The 20,094-nt window shown below is 46.5% G+C and overlaps 1 protein-coding gene across 3 annotated transcripts in view; it reads left to right on the plus strand.

Moving 5' to 3' along the window:
- Nucleotides 1-20,094, plus strand: part of SPTB (spectrin beta, erythrocytic) — a 116,150-nt gene that overhangs the window by 51,644 nt on the left and 44,412 nt on the right. For all 3 annotated transcript variants that reach the window (XM_079127069.1, XM_079127070.1, XM_079127071.1), the window contains exons 3-9: nucleotides 13,221-13,372; nucleotides 14,615-14,788; nucleotides 15,699-15,790; nucleotides 16,407-16,487; nucleotides 16,791-16,906; nucleotides 17,433-17,545; nucleotides 18,336-18,523. In XM_079127069.1, coding sequence (XP_078983195.1) covers nucleotides 13,221-13,372; nucleotides 14,615-14,788; nucleotides 15,699-15,790; nucleotides 16,407-16,487; nucleotides 16,791-16,906; nucleotides 17,433-17,545; nucleotides 18,336-18,523 — 916 coding nt within the window. The remainder of the gene's footprint in view (nucleotides 1-13,220; nucleotides 13,373-14,614; nucleotides 14,789-15,698; nucleotides 15,791-16,406; nucleotides 16,488-16,790; nucleotides 16,907-17,432; nucleotides 17,546-18,335; nucleotides 18,524-20,094) is intronic.

Below are 20,094 nucleotides of genomic sequence, written 5' to 3' on the forward strand. Positions count from 1 at the left end.
AGTGTCTGAGTGCTAGACAGCCAGGCACAGATGCAAGGGGCCTCCTGTGCACCCCAGTTTCCTGCCTGGCCTTGGAGAGAAAAATTATCATTGTCCTCTCTGTGTTCCCAAAAGAAAAGAGTGATTCAATTGGAAATTGAGAAGAGATAGCATCCTTTCCACACTGCCTTGGAAAGAAGGATTTTCTGTATGGAACCTCTCATCCTTAAACTGGAATTAGATTTGTACTTAGCAGGTTCATAATAGATTTTTTTTTTTTTTTTCTCTCTCTCTCTCAGAGAGAATATCTTACATCTCTAGCAGAAATGGCTTCTCCTCCCCCTGCTGGCTGAGATCTGATTCTTGGGATTTTTTTTCCCACCAAACCTTGTGACTGTTGTTTCCCTGGAACTTGACTTGGGGTAACTAAATTCTGACCCTGTATCCTCGGCTAATAAATAGAGGCTGAGTATTCTGGGGGCGTGTGGGGAGCTTCCTTCCCTTAATCCACCCATCACAGCCCCACCTGTACCTGGTTCCCCATCGCTGATTGTGCCCATCTTGTGAGAAGAGCACAGCCTTTCCCAGGAACACTTTCTGGAATGATTCTGCACTGTTTCTTATGGTCCTGTTGGAACTTGAAGTTCATAGAAATCCTGTTCCTCCTCCTCTTCTTCTCTTCCACTCCCAGATACTGTGATCTCTGTTGACCTTGAGGCATGAGCAGGGCTCTAGTCCCTTCTGGAACCATAATGACCATTTATCTCAGAAATATCTAGGCTTCCCATTCCATAAAAGGAATATGGTATCTCATCTCCCTTGTCATGACAGGAAACTCACTAGGGGCTTGGCCATCACCCTTTTGGTCCTGTTCTTTACTGGAAGCTCCCTTTCTTCTTCCTTATCTCGCCCTCACCTTTTCTGATCCAAAACAATCCTTCCTTGGTTTTCCTTGGGTAAACATAATAGCAGTGACCCCTTGCTTTTGCTTATGAAGTTTAACCTCTTTAAATAACCAAACTAAACTGAAACCCTTGGTTTTGTCAGTTTGGTTTTATATTTCTGCTGGCTGGATTTGGCTGTGGTGACCCTGGTGATACAGATGGAGGGAGAGTGTTACCATGTTCCATGAGGTATGCCAAAGAATGGAATGAGAAGTGGGACTGTCCTGTGTGGACATTATTTGATCTGTTTCATACATTACCTATATTTTAGGAAACAAGGTAAATTCCATTTTAACAGTTATTTATTGTACTCTTACTAGGTTTAAAGCTAAACCCCCAGCCAGACACAAAAGGATAGGGGTGAACCAAAGAGACAAATTCAATATAGCATCTGTCTCTAAGGAGTTTTAATCTATTAGGGAAAAATGAACTATGCTCACAATTAATTAGCCTGAGTAGAATTAGAGAATTGTAGGAAAGGCATATAATTTAAATAGCAATGAGAGAGCAAGGGAGGATATGCAGGGAGAATTGTTCCTGGTGGAGGCAGCCATCGAGCTGGGGAATGGAAAGGTGCCTGCAACTGGGATGGGCAGAGAGGCTAAGGGTTTCTCCAGTTGGCCTGTGGGTGCGGTAGCCAGGACTGATCTGCCTGGGAAGCTGCTGGAGATGGATTCAAGGGGCAAACACATCAAAAGGAAACAGAAGTTAGTCCTAGGTCCATCAGGAAAGAGCCTTCATTAACTGTGGCTATGCCTGATTGAACCTACCCCTCACCAAGAGTATGTGTGTGTGTCTATCTACCAAAGGATCTGAATGCCCCTGGAGAGTCTCCTGCCAGGACCTTAATGCTTCAGAACTTCTGGCTCACAAGTAAACACTTAAGTTTGGGGTCCTTTCAAGATTTTTACAAACAGCAAAGCAGTTTATTCTGAGAGCCCACCGGAGTGACCTCTGCTAGAAGCTAAAGCTTTGAAAAGATCCCAATAGTGACTGGCTGCGTGCATTCTGCTGAGTGCAAGGTGAAGAAAGGAACTGTGTCCAGCTTCCCCAGTTTTGACTTCTTAACATTTTGTTTTCCTTCTGTACTGTCTTTGGGGTCACCTCAGTAGTCCAGACAGGGACCAGCCTTTCCAATGAGGCCTTAGGAAGTGGAAGCTGCCTTTAGTCCCAGCACGTCAGAGTGTTCTATGATTGTTCTCCACTTGTAAGAATATTAAGCCCAGAAGGAATTTAGCCCTGTGTTCCTTATACAGAGGCGGCGGTCTGGTTGGAGGTTATATGTGAGGTGGGGGAGGTTGGTCTGGCGTTTTACTCTGCAATTGAAGGTGTAGGAAGAGGAGGAAAGTGTCACAAGAACCAGATTTGAGTCCTGAGTCCTCTCGTGCTACTACTGTGGAAGATCACTGGCTCAAACTCGATTTCCTGTTTTAAAAAATGAGACAGTAGTACTTTCCCAAGGTGGTCGTGAAAATCAAATAAAGTGTATAAAAATGTTTCATCAATAATTAAATGCTAGGTGAATTTTGGATGTTCTTAATACTAAGAACATTTACTGTAAATACTTTCTGTTCTTTCTCAGTCTCTTATGTTCAAGATCATCAGCTCAGTCTTTGTCCCAGTTATCTAGGCCTGTTCCCGGACCTGTTTCTTCTGCTTAACCCCTGCCTCCTTTGCCTGAGAAGTCCAGAGTTGTAAGAAGAACCAGGAGCAGGGAAATTAGGCAGAGGCTTGTGCTTGAAGCTCTTTGCTCTGTGCCCTGCCCCTAGACCTTAGGCCCATGAGGTTGAAGCCCTGTGCCAGGCAGGCCTTTCCCTCTATAGGGCCATCCAGTTCAGGACCGCAGCTGTGTCTCCACCATCCAACTGGATGACATGGGGGACCAAGAAACCAGAGGGTGATGGATGCTCTTCTGACTTGGCAGCTCCTCCAGGTCCTTCTCCACCCAGTGACCTGTGGTTAGGAGACCACTGGGCTATCAGGACTCTTATCTTTTCTGCTCCTAATGTCAACTTCCTCTCTGCTCTACAGGAAATATTCCCAGCTCTTCTTCCCTGGGCCTAAATATGCAAGCCATCTGGTTACTCCATTTTTGAAAAAAATATATAGAAATCTGACCTCTCTCGAGAATGAATGACTTTTGATTTGGAATGGGGACTCAGCCTGGCTAAAGTGAAAGACAAGTAGGGAAGAAAACTTGCAGAGGACTTGGAGTTGACCTTGGTAATGCCACGGGGAGGGCTTAGAACCGGCAAGGGTATCTTCCTTAGATTCCTAAATAGATTTTGGCTTCTTAGCCTCGGTCTCTGGTGACACTTCACAGGGTTAAGTGGTGGTTCACAGGGGACCATTCTGCTCTGCTTTGATGACTGTCTCTGATGTCTTTCTGCCTTTTGGATCTGTTTGGAGGGATTAGAGGAAGGGGAGCAGTGGAGAAACCCAAATTCCTGTCCTTCCAGAAGGGTCTAGCCTTTGTGTTATGGAAGAAAGCCTCCTGGTGTCTCCTAGAGCCACCGTCATTGTCACTGTTGCTCAAAGCTGGTTTCCTCTCTCCCTTTTTCACCCTGGAAGCCACTCTGTAAACAAGTGGCCATCCAGATGAGGGATAAAGCACTGTAGACTGCAGGGAAGGACCAGCCAGATTGCCTGCCCTCTGTACTCTCTCTCCTCAGAGCAGAGGCCCTTGCCTGCCCGCGCACCCCTCCCTGCACCAGGTTACATCCCCCACTGACTCTGGTAAGGATGCCTCCAGGCAGAAGTGACCAAGCAGGGAGAGGAGGGGGAGGGGGAACGCACTAGCAAGATGCCCCCAAAGGAGAAACCCTGTGCATTAGCCTCCCTCCGTTCTTTCCTCCCACCCCCTCTTCCTTCCTGCTCCCTCTGCCCTGCACATGCACACAGCTCAGCGCCCTGGCCTCCACGTGCCCCCTGCTGGGTGATTTATGGCTCCTTAGTGCACAGAGGCATCTAGAAGGTAGCAGCACATAGAGCAGTCCAGAGCCTCCTGAGAGGGACCTGAGAGGACGGCGGATGACAGGCTCTGTCGCAGTCTTTCTCCTGTTCTTATCCACTCAAGCAATTGCTAAGGGAGAAACTAAACAAAGCTCCTTTGTTAAAAAATGAGTGCGTGACATCACGCAGCCTGCTCCATTTTGCTTTTAAATTAGAATCCAGGGATGTCTGAAATTGGAGGCGAGCTTCCTCTCTGCATTATGTCTTGTAGCCTTCTTGGAAATGGGAGGAGTCCCGGTGGTGAGGGTAGATGAGGACAAGCCCAAGAATGTAACAGGGTAGCAGGTGCCTGGCAGGCCATGGTCCTGTGTTCGGAAGCATGATTGCTGCCATTTTGAACCTTGACCATCTTCCTGACCCACTGTGTCCAGCTCAAGGTTAAGTTCTGTAACCAGCAGGTATTACACCAGAGCCTCAGGACGGTGGGCCTCAGACCCTGCTGCTCCCTACACACCCTCCCTGGCTGCCTCTGAGCTCCCGAGAGGGTGACATTGGCTCCTTCCTTCTAACTTTGGTGACCCAAAGGCCCTGAGAGCCCCTCAAGAGATGCTCGGCCTTTCCTTGGACCCCTCTCTTCACCTGTACCAGGATGATACTGATCCCAAATGCCCCAGTGACCTAGGAAGGGCTCTGTGTCCAGAGGGCAGATGACTGGGGTCCACCGTGTCTTGGCAGCCCATGAAGTCAATAGATTCAGAGGCAGCTGCTGGAGACCACGGCTTCAGCTCGTCCTGGTCCCAGCATCTCTCTCCAGCTACCTGTGAGCACGGAGATGGTGTCATCAATGGGAAGTTTTAAAGTTTTTCCTTCTCAGATTTCAAAACCTAAAATTGAATTTTATTTAGAGACTACATATTAGGAAAATGTACTATTCAAGGAAATCATTTTAACCATCAGCTATCATTTTAATGTACTATCAGGGAAAAAAATAATTGGATTAGCAGCTTTCTCTTGGAGGTGAGCCATTGTAAGATTGTACTCACCCCCACCCCAGGCAGGCCCCTGTGTAGACAAACGTGCCGCCTGCACTGTGTGTCTAGGACAGGTCTCCCTTGCCTGGGATCTTACACCTTGTCCTCTCGTCCCTCTCGATCAAAGCTGTTCTTCCTCTTTGAAAACTCTCAACAAAACCAGTCGGTTCCACCTTCTATGGTTGACTGCTATCTATCATTGTGAAGATGCTTTATCAAATATTAATACACCAAGGTTAATAATAAAACTGTCCCCTCCCCATGCTGTTCGGTCCAAGTGAGCCTTGTTAATAGCCTCCTCCATCTTTGGGACATTCCTGTGGGCTGTCCACTTTGTTCCCAAGGACAGGCTCTGACACCAGGCTTCCTAGGAGCAGCCAGCACTCATTCCCTGTCCCCCATGGGCCCCTTTGCATGTTGCTTGACTGAAGTGTTGGGGGGCAGGGGTGTTGTTTTCAGAGCATCTGTTCATTTTATCGTGTTATGTAGAAAAATGACAGGGAGGCTGGTAGCAACTGTGTCTCTGGGAACATTTTGCCTCAAAACCTATTGGCCTCCAGACATTGGAAACTGAATCAGCCAGGGAATCTCACCTTACAGTCTGGTGAAAGGGGGGCAGATCGGATAATCACACACGTGTCTGTCTACATATAAACACATTTACTTAATGACAAACTACGGTAAATGCTATGATGAAAAACTAGAGCCACTGTTCATCGGTCATACAGATATTTTAATGCCTACAGATACATGACTATGCATAAATACTAAAATGTTACAAATAATATTATAATTTTAGAACTTTTTCACTTAATATAATATGAATATCTTTTTGCACTAATAAATATACAGATTATCATTTTTTGGCTTTATAGCCCTCTTTTACATTACTATACCCCAAGCTAGTTAACCAGCCTCCTTATGTTCTACTCAGTTCACTTTCCTTCCTTTTTTTTTTTTTTTGGTACTGGGGATTGAACTCAGGGGCACTTGGCCACATCCCCAGCCGTATTTTGTATTTTATTTAGAGACAGGGTCTCTCTGAGTTGCTTAGTGCCTCGTTTTTGCTGAGGCTGGCTTTGAACTCGAGGTCCTCCTGCCCCAGCCCCTGGGCTGCTGGGATAACAGGTGTGCACCACTGTGCCTGACTCAGTTCACTTTCAAAGTCAGTTTTATTCTTGCATTTTGCATTTTCAGACTTGTCTAAGCATCCTACAGTCCTCTCTTGGAATCAACCCTAGGTAGGTGGCAAATCCTTCAGGGCAGGAGATCCACTATTCACAGGACCCGTGTGATGAAGTTAACAGGTTGAAAAAGAAATTCCCCACCACCAAACCTCTTATGATGTGGTGAGAGGCAGAGTGTGCCTGCCTGCCCTCCTTAGGACCCCAGGCCCCACTGCCCCTTCTCCGTCCCTGGGTCTCAGGGAGGATTTCCCCTCCCCGCTCCGCCCCTCCTCACTCTTGCACTTCTCTCACAGGCTCTGTCGTTAAAGATGCTTGTGATTTTTGCCTATTGAAAAATCCCTAAGGTAAGGAAACCAAAGGATCTAGGCAGTGTTGGAAAGAGGGGGAGAGAAAAACATTTTAATTTTCTTTTAAAAAAGGAAGATGTATTTATTTCTTTTAAAGAAGAAATATTTGTATACCTGGCAGGTAAAACTCGAAAGCTATAAAAGGGCAAATAACAAGTTTACTCCCTCCTTGGCTTCCAGGCACCCAATTCTTCTCCCACAACCTGTGTTAACCATTTCTTGTCTCTTTCCAGGACTCTTTTATTCATATCTAACCAAATAGCCTATATTGTTTTCTCCCCACTTTTTTTTTCTATACACTGTTCTATACTTTTTCATTCAATACATCTTGAAGTCGTTTGTGTTAATACATAAACAGCCTCCTCATTCTTTTTACAGTTGTCTAGTATTCCATTATGTGAACATAGTATTTTAATTTAATTAGTCTCCTATTGGTGGCTATTTAGGTTGTTTCCAATCTATATTTCAAAAAGCGCAGTGAATAAACTTTCGTGTAGATTATTTTGCAAATGCACAAGTATATCTGTTGGGTAAATTCCTAGAAGACAAATTACTGGGTCCAAAAGTATGTGCATTTGTAATTCTATTCAGTCTTGCCAAATTGCCTCTCATAAAGGTTGCCCCGTGTATGCCCTTTCCAGCAACATATGGATGCTTTCTTCCCCGCTTCCTTGCCAACCTCATATTTTATCTGACTTTTTGATCTTTGCCTATCTAATAAGGGAAATATAGTGTCTTGGTTCACTTCCACCTTACTTTCTGACTTTAAGTGTGAAAAACTTCAAACATACAAAAAAAATCAGAGACACAGGTGAAATGAACTATATCCTCCAAGCTTAATAATTGTTAATAGTTTGCTATATTTGCTTATCTATTTTGGTGATTGAAGTATTCTAAAAATAAAGACCATCATGATATTTTATCTCTAATTAGTTTTAGTATATACCTCTGGCAGACAAGAACATTTCCCACCTATGCATAATACCATTATTATACCTAATAAAATGAATACTGATTCTCTAATATAATTTAATACCCATTTGATATTCAAAATTTTCTACTTGTCTCACAAATATCTTTTATAATTTGTTCAAATTAATTAAGGACCACATGTTAGACTTTGTGTGTGTGTATGTGTGTGTGTGTGTGTGCTTTTAGTGTGTACTTCTATTACAAATAGGCTGGACGACTTTTTATATTTTCAGAGATGTTCATAATTTTTTTCTGTTAATTAATATATTAATTAATTAATTTTTTGGTACTGGGGATTAAACTCAGGGGCACTCAACAACTGAGCCACACACCCAGCTCTTTTTTGTATTTTATTTAGAGAAAGGGTCTCACTGAGTTGCTTAGGGCATTGCTAAGTTGCTGAAGCTGGCTTCGAATTTGTGATCCTCCTGCCTGAGCCTCCCAAGCTTCTGGGATTATAGGTGTGCACTGGTTTCTGTTAACTCTTTGTTCACTTTGTTGGTGTTTTTCTTTATTTATCTTTACACATTTGTGTAAGTCAGCTTTCTGTCACTGTAACAAATACCCAAGATAAACACCTTATAAAGAGAAAAGGTTTATCTTGGATCACAGTTTTGGAGGTTTTGGTTCATGATCTGTTGACCCTATCGCTTTGGTCCTGTGGTGAGGCAGCACATCTTAGTGGGAAATGCACAGTGGCGCAGGACTGCTCACTTCATGGCCAACATGCAAAACAAGAGGGGGAAAGAAATAGAGTAGGGTCCTGCAGTACCCTTAAAGGGCATGACCCCTAGTGATCTGAAGACCCCCCCACCAGGCCCCACCTCTTAAAGTTTCAACCATCTTCTAATGCCAAACTGGAGACCAAGGCCATAACACACAGACCTTTGGGGGACATGCCAGATCCAAACTTTAACAATGTTCTTTATATATTCAGTATATCAGCCCAGTGATGTATGCTACAAATGTGTTTCCACATAGTTTGACTTTTATTATGGTGTTTTATTCCACACACATAAATTTTTTTTAATGTAGTTGAACTTTCATGCTTTTATTTTATGGCTTTTGGATTTTGTGTTGTATTTAGAAGGCTCTTTTCTACAGTAACATTATTTTGAAAAACATTATAGCATGGTTGATTTTGCATTTTATGACTTTATTTTGTACAGTTCAGTTTTCAATCCAGATGATATTTAACCTAGAATTTGAGGTTAACTTTTCCTGGATGGTCTTCTAGTTTTACACACACCTTTTATTGAATAATCATCTTTCCTCTTCGTATTTGAAACACACCTTTATCTGATATTAAATGACCATAAGTATTTTGGACTAATTTTTTTTTTTGGTACCAGGGTTTGAACCCAAGGGTGCTTAACCACTGAGCCACATCCCCAGCCCTTTTTTTTTTTTTTTTTTTTTTTTTGTTAATGCACATATTTTATTTAGAGACAGAGTCTCCCTGAGTTGCTTAGGGCCTCCCTAAGTTGCTAAGGTTGGCTTTGAACTCGGGATCCTCCTGTCTTGGCCTCCCAAGCCGCTGGGATTACAGGTATGTACCACCACACCCAGCAGTACCACACAGTTTTACCATAAAGATTCTTTGAAAGAAGAAATACCTGAGAAAATTGGTTGCCTTTTATTACTTTCATTTTTGGAATTTTCCTAGTTATTTTTGTTTGCTTATTTTTCCACTGAATTTTTGAATCATTTGTCTAATTTCCCCTAAATTTAAATTACTTAATTAACTATGTTTCAATAGGGGCTGTAGTTGTGGATCAGTAGCAGAACGCTTGCCTAGCTTGTGTGAGACAGTGGGATCAATCCTTAGCACCACATAAAAAATAAATAAAAAAGATATTATGTCCATCTACAACTAAAAAATTTTTTTAAAAATATGCTTCAATAGTGTTAAATATGTATTCATTCAGGGTAAATTGATGTGTCTTGCTGGTGTTGAATTTTCTTATTCAACAACTCAGTGTGCCTTTTCATTTGTTCAAATGTTCTTATTTTGGGGAATCCTTTTAAGGTTTTCTCTGTACGGATTTTGCACGTGTCTTTTGAAACATGATCTGAAACATTTTGTCACTTGTTTATCATTTTGTAACCTTACAAACTAACATTTCAGGAAATGACCAAGCCACTCTTCTGTGGTTCCTTTTGCCTCTAGGTTTAAGTCTAAATGTCTTAGCTTTTCATTCAGGGATTTCCACATCCTGTTTCAAACCTGTTTTCCTTCTTCTCACTCTCTTTTTTTTTTTTTTTGGGGGGGGGCAGTACTAGGAATCGAACCCAGGGCCTCAAACATGCCAGGCGAGCGCTCTACCACCGAGCCACGTCCCCTTTTAACCTGTAGTGTTCAGTGGCCTATGAACAAGCTGTGTCCTTTTGTGCCTGTCTGCTTGGGCTCCTTCTGTCTTCCTGACTTTCCTCCCTCTCCACGTGGATAAAGCAATGACTCCAGTTGAAATGATCTCTCTCTTCTTTGACACCTGGAACATTTATTGTATGCAACATTTATCTTGTAACTAAGCCAATAATACCTTGTAGCAGCATTTGTGTTATTAAAATGCATTGCCATTTATTTCTCATGTGGTTGAAAAATGAACTGTTAGTGAGTTTGTGTCGTGTTTCCTCGACTCCATCCTGAGGCCTCAGGGAATGTGAGGCTGCCTACGCGCCCGCATTCTCTAGGACAGGCCCATGCACGTAGTGACAGTAGCCGTGGTGATGATAACTCACACGATGGCATGCGTCTGTGTGCCAGCACTTTCCATGTATGAACTCAGTGGAGAAATATGTGAGGGTTTTAGTGTCATGTGTATATTTGACCTCAGACTTAACCTTTGAGAAAGAGATCACCCATCATGATACCCAGAGAGTAATTCTGGGTTAGAGCTGACCAGTGAGGAAGATGAGTTTTCTAGGGGCAGGCCTAATGCATGGTGGGAGTGAGGGTGGCCAGGCCTGGGAAGGAAAAAGGAAGGAGGAGAATCACGGAGGCCCTGGGTTCCACGGTGGCAGAGGCCGCAAACCAGTCCATGCTCATTCACTCTTTCCTGCATGGGCAGGGTTAGGGCTCTGGAAATAAGTCCTGGCTCCTATAGGGCCTTGCTGAAGCTTCCTTCCCACAGCCTGGTCCCCTGCAGGATGGCTCAGGTGCCTTGGGGACAGGACTATGCACAGCGCCTTCCCTCCTGTCCACAGTTCCAGGGTTCCCCACCCAGCGGGCTCTGGGCCACTGGCTTCTCACTTGGAAGGTTCCTGAGGAGTGCCCAGGTCATGCGGGAATGAATGTGCTGGAGCAGCTGAGCAGATGAGCTGATGGAAATTAATCCCCACCCCTGGGCCTTTTCTCTCCTTTTGATCATCATCAGCCTCTCGGAATCTTTCCCGTGTTTCGACCCTGCAAAGTATTTCCGGATGCTGGGTACTGTGGGCAGTTTCACCCCAGCCTTCAAGTTATGGCAGCCAGCCATCCACTCCTGTGCTCTATCTAAACCTGCAGCTACAGCATTTTGGGGCCTAAGGGGCCTCATTTATGTGTTGAGAACTGGGGAGCTCTAAGGATGCTTTATGAGACTTCTGCACCAATGTGTGTGCCAGCCCTGCGTCCTCGAATCAAATTCCACGTCCCCAGCTAGAAGTACTTCCTTATCCTTTTACCAGGTACAGATAAACAGCTCTTAGCACCGTGTCATGAAATTTTGGGATTCTTAAAGAGAAGATAATATGGAAGAAAATAAAGAATTTAGCTTTTGGGGACACTTAGCGCTAAAGGGACTAAAAGTTTCAGTGCCTTAGTCCAAGGTTGCACATCTGATTGAAAGGATGAGCCACTTAAACAACAGATCTGGTTTCTAGGGAAAACCCTGGGGGACTGTAGCTAGCTTTGTTGAATCCATAAATGCCCCAGAATAAATGTAGCTGCTTTCTGTCCAGCATTATCATCAAAACTTTGGATATATTTTGCTGAAGCCGTCTTTGAAACTGGGAAAGCATTTTAATTTGTCACAGACAAAAGGGTTTCCCTATGCAACTTTGCTCAGAGTTCCAGAATGCATGAATGCCATTTTAATTTCATATTTATTTAAGGTTCATATGATTTGCACTAGTACTTTTCCTCTTCTTGGAAATCTTATTTCAGTGGCTGCCATAGAATTTTTCTTATATGACTCAAACACCCATCATATTTATAATAGAGTCTGCCTCAAGGATGGGGACTGTCTTGTCCTTGAATTCCCTACCTCCACCCAGAGCCTGGGCACCTGCTGGTTGTACAGTAAACATTTGCTGAATGAATGAACAGATGAATAAAGAGGCTGAGTTCCGAGCACTAAAATAGCCATGAAGTAGGAAGGAATTTGATGCTGGAGCCTCAGAAACTGCCAGCTTTATACCCTTGAGGCGGCACTGGCTGGCCTCCTCTTTTTGTTACCCTTAAGTCAGATATTTAATAATTGAAGAAGCCAACCCTTCCACGGTTTGGGCTCTGTCGAGCTCCCATCCAGCCTGCTTCCACAGTGCCAATGTTCCCTCCTGGCTTAGCCACACTCTGGCTGTGACCCACCCCCCACTCACCTTCCCCAGGGATCCTGCAGGGCCCCAGGCCCAGCCACGCTGTCAAGTCAGCTGGGCTCTGAATTTCCAAACCCAAGTGGCCGGGAGCCAATTGCCACAAACTGTTCACAAAACCAAACAGAAGGAGGACTCATGCCACCTTCTCTCTTGTTTCTATCTTGTTTCTTTTTCTTCTTGTCTCCCACGTCCCTCTTTCTCCGCTTTCTTTGTGTTATCCCAGTCTTCTCTCTTCTCTCCAGCCCTAACCTGGACAGGTTACTAGCATATATTTATACACCGGTACCGAGAGTTACCCACTTGAACTGGCCCGGCACAGGCTGGGAGCTTGTTTGGGACTGATATTGATTTAGGGTGGAAGTGTCTTGTCACCATCCCAGAACTGAAGATCAAGAACCCCTGCCTGCCATTCTGGGGGTGAGAAAGATAGAATAATGCCGTGGCTGGCTCCCACCACGAGCATTCATTCTCCTTAGTCTCGTGGGGATCGTTCTACGTATCCTAACTCTTCGTCACTCTCCTCTGCCTACCAGGAACTCCTTGTAGGCAGGTAATTTGTTTTACCTTCCTACGTCATCAGGATTAACATAGGCCTGCCACACAGCACAGTCATCCCCATTACAGCTATGAAGCAGCAGCTGTGAAGCACCAGGCCCCGGGGGTAGCCTACAGTCTTGCAGGAGAATCAGACATTCAGCTAATACTTGGAAATGCAAATGCAGAGGTCAGAACACACACAGGGAGACCTGCCCAGCCAGGGGATCAGGCGAAGCTCTCCTGAAAAGTCCATTTACACCGAATCTTGAAGAACGGATGGGAATTAGGTGAAGGGGACAGAGAAGAGTGGATGAGACAAGAAAGAACATTCTAGGCAGAGGAATATTGAATGGATGGATGGAAGGAAGGGTGGAAGGTTGGATGGGGGGTGGGGTGAACCTAGCATTGAAGTCTGAATTCGATGGCATAACAGTACAGAATATTCTGACTGGAGGTGGGAACTGACTCAGGGGTGTCTTGCTGGGTGCATGGTGGTGGAGCATCTTCATTGCCTTAGTCCTGTGGACGTGTATTGCCAGGAATGGCACTTGCTCCTGGGAAACAGGTGAGAGAAGGCATTAGCCTCCTCTGCAGGCATGGAGGACCCTGGGATCAGGGTGAAATTCCTCAGCCTAGGTCACATTGGCCCTGCCAACCTCGGGGAGCTCACCCAAAGCTCTTCTCCCCACCCAGATGAACGGGAAGTTGTTCAGAAGAAGACCTTCACGAAATGGGTGAACTCCCACCTGGCCCGCGTGTCCTGCCGTATCAGCGACCTCTACAAGGACCTGCGGGATGGGCGGATGCTCATCAAGCTGTTGGAGGTGCTCTCGGGAGAGATGCTGGTAAAGCCCCTCTCTGTGCTGGGGCCTCTTCCTGGACCCATGGCCGGTGCCGTCAACCCCTTTTTAGGATAGACACAGTCAGGGTACCCTGAATTCTCATGGCCTGCCAGAGTTTCTCCCTATTCTTCTGGAGTTCCCAGTATTTACAATGTTGAGTTTCCACGTGACTGACTGAGTCCTCTGACCACTCCCCAGAACTTCTTGTCCCTTCTGACCACTCCCACAGTTACTTGAGCACTTCCTATGTGCCAGGCATGCTCCTCCCAGAAGCCACGCAAAGCACTGTTTTCACTGGAGTCTGGGCGTCTGGAGCCGCCTGCCATGGCCTGGGCCTCAGCCTTCTGGCATGGGCTGAAATGTATGGGTTGCTGGAGAAAAATTTACATCTTTCCTGGAAGCCAGAGGAAAGTGTGGAGGTCGTTTGCTGTGTGCTTTCCCACACATGCTAGTGGAATCTTGGAGGCCCTCTCAGCAGAACCCAACTAGTAGTACAGTTGCCTCTGAAGGAGAAGTAGGTGAAGGTGCTTCTTTTGCTCTGTTACTTCCTTGGTGACCTTGGGCCTGTCGGATGAGACCCTCTTTGCCTCCCTTCCTGCCATGCATAGGCTGAGAACAATGATACAAGTACCTGAGGAAGTACTCTGAGATCCTCTGGGTTTGAATGAAAAGGTACCATGTTTTTCTGTCACCTTTTCAACTCCAGGCTGAAGTTCCTTCTCTTACCCTGTGTTGAAGCACCACTAAAGAGCATACCCCTGAGATTCCTTTGAATGGAGCAGTTGGCATCCATGATGAGCCCCCTGGGTTTGGGCTGGAGGCATTTAGTGCAGGGAGGAACTTGGTTGGCAGGGATGGGTCTGTTGTCAGTCACGCTTAAACTTACTCTTGTCACTGACCTGCAGTAATTAGTTCTTAGAACTATGCCTGGCACATGGTAGGTGCTCAGTTAACTGCCTGTCATATTATTATACTTGAAGGCCTTATGGTGCCTGCCCAGAAGGCTGTGAAGACCCAGAAGGGTACCCCATGCAGCCTGGTTGCCGAGCTCTGAGTGTTCACGACAAGGAACCTCCTACTTTTGCTAAAAGGAAGGGTTTGAAAAGTGGCAAGAGTGACCGTGGGCCTTGAAGGTTAGCCAGGAGAGTGGAGGGTGGTGCTGATGGCAGGAGCTGGTCCAGGCTGCAGCCACCTCTGGTAACTGTGTAGTCCCTTTGTGCCTACGGGTGCCATTGCTTTCCCCAGCCAAGGCCCACCAAGGGGAAGATGCGCATCCACTGCCTGGAGAATGTGGACAAGGCCCTGCAGTTCCTCAAGGAGCAGCGTGTGCACCTGGAGAACATGGGCTCCCACGACATTGTGGATGGCAACCACCGCCTGGTGCTGGGCCTCATCTGGACCATCATCCTACGCTTCCAGGTGGGCCCCAGCGAGGAATTCAAGGAGGCCTTTCAACAATGGCCAGGGCTCAGGGATTGTACAAAATGGTGACTAGAGAGCGAATGTTTGTGCACGTTCTGGGAGATTAGAAACCCATCTTACGGGACAATGCTCTTTGGAAGGAGATCCTATCTTGTATGTCCTTCCAAAGTGCGGAAGCTCAGGGGTATTGCTCAGTTATAGCGTTTTGAGGGAAACCATAGAAGTCAGTTAGTAACTAGGTTGCAAGCTGCGGGAGACCCCCTCCTGTGTAACTTCTTGGTTTTTTAAATAATTTGATTCAGAAATTGCAAACAGCACAGACAATCTGCTTTATGCTTTTCAGTCAGAAACTTTTCTCATCCTGAAATTCAGGTTCCAGATTATTCATATGGAAATTTGGAAAGGGTAAGGGAAGAAAATCAGGGCTTTTGACCTGCTGGCTTGAGGGTGGCTAGGAGGGAGAAGAGAACACCCAGCCCACAGACAAGGCCTCATCTCAGAGGTCCTGGAGGTCTGATGTCACTCTGCACGAGTGCCTAAGAGTAGGTGGTAATAAGAGCAGAATGAAAGGGCAGGAGGAACTGCTAATGAAAAAACACATCATCCAACTCCTACGTTGTTCTTCAACCTTGTGGGGCATCGTTCTGTCAGAGGAGGAATCGGGGTGTGGTGCCATTGATTCTCAGGGTCCTGCTAGAGTTACCCAATTAAAACTGTCTCCTCTGACTTGAGGAAGCCATCCCATGTGCTCTGGCAGACTGAGGCGAAGGGGACCCAGGGTCTCAGGGTGGTGTCGCGGCAGAGCCTGTGCATGCTGCGGACGGATGGCTGCAGAGGAAGAAAGAGGAAGGGAGCCCCTCAGGCCCCATGCTAAGCTACTTCATCTCTCTCTCTCTGCCACCCTCAGATTCAGGACATTGTTGTCCAAACTCAGGAAGGTCGTGAGACGCGGTCAGCCAAAGATGCATTGCTGTTGTGGTGTCAGATGAAGACAGCAGGGTATGTGTGCCTCAGCAGCCTGCTGCTACCAGGTTCCCCACTGCCCCTGGCTTCCCGGGGGCTGCCATCCCCAAGGGACGCTAAGAATCACCACCCAGAACTATAACAGCTCCAGTGTTATGGATGCTGCCTGTCCTGACCTGGTTCTTTGTGCTGAAGAATGCAGATTCTTTTCTAAAGTTGCCTGGGGTCAGACCATGGGGCCTGTCAGGTGTATAGGCCACAGCCGTGGGAACGTGGGTTGTGTGGCTTAGGTCTGCCCCCTGCTGTTGAAGAGCTCAAGAAGGGACAGATCTATCCCTCTCCTGGCATGTTGGCATTCACTTCACACACTTGTTTGTGGCTCCAAAAGAATCTATTTCTCAGATTTTTTTTGGGGGGAGGGGGGGTTTACAGGGGATTGAACCCAGAGATGCTTAACCACTGAGCTACATCCCCAGCCCTTTTTGTATTTTATTTAGAGACAGAGTCTCACTGAGGTGCTTAGCACCTTGCTTTTGCCGAGGCTGGCTTTGTGAACTCGTAATCCTCCTGCCTCAGCCTCCCAAGCCACTGGGATTACAAGCCTGTGCCACCGCACCTATTTCTCAGATTTTAATGTTTCTCTTCAATATAGTTACCCCCATGTCAACGTCACCAACTTCACCTCCAGCTGGAAGGATGGCCTGGCCTTTAACGCCCTGATACACAAGCACCGGTAAGAGGAAGGAGAGAGCCATGGGGACTGGCGGGGTATTTGGACATGTTGCACTTAACATGGAGGCCAAGGGAAGGTTCCTCTGTACTTTCTTCTCCTTTTGTCCTTGGTCTCCCTAACATCCATGCTTCCCTTAAGTGCCACTCGCACCTGAGGCCCACTTCCTCATGAGCTAGTGCTCACAGCTGCCCCTTCTCCTCTGTTCCTGTCTCTCACTTCTCCTGCCTGGTACCTCCCTGCATCTGCCCAGCGTCTTTCCTTCATGCTAGAGCTGCCCTCTTAACAGTCCAGCTTTTTCCTCAGGCCCGACCTGATCGACTTTGACAAGCTAAAGGACTCCAATGCCCGGCATAACCTAGAACACGCATTTGATGTGGCTGAGCGCCAGCTGGGCATTATCCCGCTCCTTGACCCTGAAGGTGAGCCACACACCCCCTCCCTATTCCAGAGGGAGCCAGGCTGAAAGGGCTCCTGGAGGCTGGCCAGGTGCCAGGGGCACTCAGGCAGGGAGAGGGTGTGGGGACAGGCTAGGGCTCTGCACTGGACCAGCTCCTCAGCTCCAAGCAGGTTCCAAGCGCCTCACCTGCCTGTACACAGGTTTAGTGTGCCCTTGGACCCCACTTCTTTCTGCCTTTGTAATTGTGGTCCTAATGTGCATTTCGAATCAGACCTTCCCTCACCCCGTGGGTTGTCTTTTTTTTTATAAACATTTTCTTAGTTGTAGATGGACATAATACCTTTATTTTATTCACTTATTTTTATGTGGATCAAACCCAGTGCCTCACATGCCAGGCAAGCACTCTACCACTGAGCCACAACCCCAACCCTCATTGGTTGTCCCTTGATGCCTGTAGTTGAACTTCTGCTGGAGGAACAGAGGCTAGACCTCAGCCTGACTTTTCTGGCTTTGGCTTGGTGCTGAGAGGGCACCCTTTCCCCTTACAGATGTCTTCACAGAAAACCCTGATGAGAAATCCATCATCACGTACGTGGTGGCGTTTTACCACTACTTCTCCAAGATGAAGGTGCTGGCGGTGGAGGGCAAGCGCGTCGGCAAGGTACCAAGCTCTCTTGTCAGTACAGTGTCCCTTTCCGTTTGCCAGCCCCAGGCCTTGATGAGAGTCTCCCTGTCCATCCTAAGAGCTTTGGTCTGGGCCCCCAGCTGCAGTGGGAGTGCAGAGCATGCCCCCTACCCTCCTCTAAAGCTTCCTGTAAACCCCCCAGCTGACTTCCACAGCGCATCTTTGTCCAGACAGAGGTTGCCACTGGCAGCCCTGGTGTCTTCCACCTGGAAACCTCATGAACATTCCCAAGGGAACCCCTGTAGGCTTATTTGGTTTGTCTGTGGCTTCAGACCTCTGAGGCTCCCACAATATACCCACCCTTCTGTACAGATCCTCCTGCCCGATTCCTTTCATTTGCTGGATCATTAACTTCTCAAGGAGAAGGACCGTTTCTCATTCATCATTGTGTCTGGTGTTTAGCAAAGATGGTCCTCGATTCCTAATAAACATTTTTAAATAAATGAATCCCTGTTTTTATACAGATGAATCCCTGGTCACTCAGGAACTGGTATCCTGGTGCAGTGAGCTTACTAATCTTTTATAGGGTTAGAAGAAGGGGGCAAATTCTTCTGAACCCCAGCTCTCTTGCCAGTGCAAGAGGACTTCACCTCCTTCTAGTCCATCACTGTTGCTAAGGGTCTCAGGGGACAAACCCAACCTAGAACTCTCCAGGGCTTGAGAAGTGGGAGCCCTATTTCCGGACACCTTGATTTTGGCCCTCATTGGTGACCTCATCAGTGGCAATGCCATTCTGATGAGAATGACTAATAAAGCAATTCCTTAGGTCATTGACCACGCCATTGAGACTGAGAAGATGATTGAAAAGTACAGTGGGCTAGCCTCAGACCTACTCACTTGGATTGAGCAGACCATTAGTGTCCTGAACAGCCGCAAATTTGCCAATTCGCTGACCGGTGTCCAGCAACAACTGCAGGCCTTCAGCACCTACCGCACAGTGGAGAAGCCACCCAAGTAAGGGCACTTGGGAGGGTGGTCATCAGGGACTGTCCAGAGGTAGAGCATGGCTCTGGGACTTACAAAGTGTATCCATGAGCCACACCCTCAAGATTCGAGAGCTGCACAGCTGTCACCTGCATCGTGCCCCTCTTGGCCGCTGCTCTCAAGTCATCACTTTATAGGAAACAGGCATTGATGAGAAACCCTGACTCATAACCAAGGAAGGTACTTTGTAGACCCGCCCCCCAGTGAGAAGCAGGAGGGGAACTTGAGGCTTCTGAGGCTCCTGGGAGCACTGATATTGGAGAGCTCCGCTTTTGTCTCTGCCCTGAGCTGCAGGTTTGTTTTTGGTGATGTCCTCTGTATTCTCAGCCCTGAGCTCTCTGTGTGGGGCCTTGTGATCATCAAGGATATCCATCTATGTCTCTCCCATCTGTCACTGCTCCTCTGCAGAACTCTAAGCCTGCTGCTCAGGATCTCTGCACCACCACACCACCATATGTGTATATGTATACACACATACACAACCATGCAGGCTTACCCTGTTACATATGTGGGCACACACAAAACTGCATGTGCATGCACATGTGCACAAACAACCACACACATGCATAGGTGTGCACATACAATTATGCAGGCACACACAGACAACCATGCACACTCATGAACAAATCCCTAACCATGCACAAACACAGCATATCCACACATGCACATGAACACATGTACATACACACACATGCATCTGTGTATATTGCAGTTATGCAGGCACATATGTACTCACAACCATGCATACACACAAGTGCATGTATTCACAAACATGCACACAAACATGTATGTGCATGTGTGGTCTCCCCTCCCATCTCCTACACTCTCCATTCAAGACTCTCAAACAGGGAAAGGTGAGAACCAGAGTCTAGGATGTTCTATAAACAAGGATCTGACTTCTAACCTGACACTTTTAAAGTCTAAATTCGATACAGATAACATTCCCTGTGAATCTACCAGGCACTATACACAGGATGTTACCCATTGGCTGTGTAGACAGTGCTCCAGGGCCTCAGCCTTTTTAAGTGCCTGTGAGCACTGAGATCTGTTAGGCTGAGCTTGTGGTGGAGACCTTGCCTATAGCCAATCCCAACTGCCATGTTAAAGATGTAGAAGTATGTAGACCCCTGGGTTTCATGAAGATGTGAAAATTTCTAGTTACCTGGAACTTAGAGGCCATGTGGCAGACATCAATACTGCTACCAGTTCTTGTCTCCTGTACCCCAAATCCTCCCAGAGCCCAGCCTTTCCTGACCCCCTGGGAACATCTGGTCTATGGAACTTGTTGGGAAATCCAGCTTATTTGGATTTGGGGGGCAAGTTGCTTTCAGTACAATATGTTCTTATGTGGATAATACTGCTCCTAAGGTTTTATTGACTCAAATTAAAAAAAAAAAAAAAAAAACTGTCTAAAGAGCTAGTCAGAAGCCTTCATCCTTTGCAGAACAGGGAAGGATTTCTTTATATCGATTGCTAAAACCTGACATTTACAGGAATTATCAGAGTATTTCAGTTAACTGTTCCACATAGAAGCAAATGAT

The sequence above is a fragment of the Sciurus vulgaris genome (assembly GCF_902686455.1).
Source record: "Sciurus vulgaris genome assembly, chromosome: 2".
In the NCBI taxonomy this organism is placed as follows: Eukaryota; Metazoa; Chordata; class Mammalia; order Rodentia; family Sciuridae; genus Sciurus; species Sciurus vulgaris.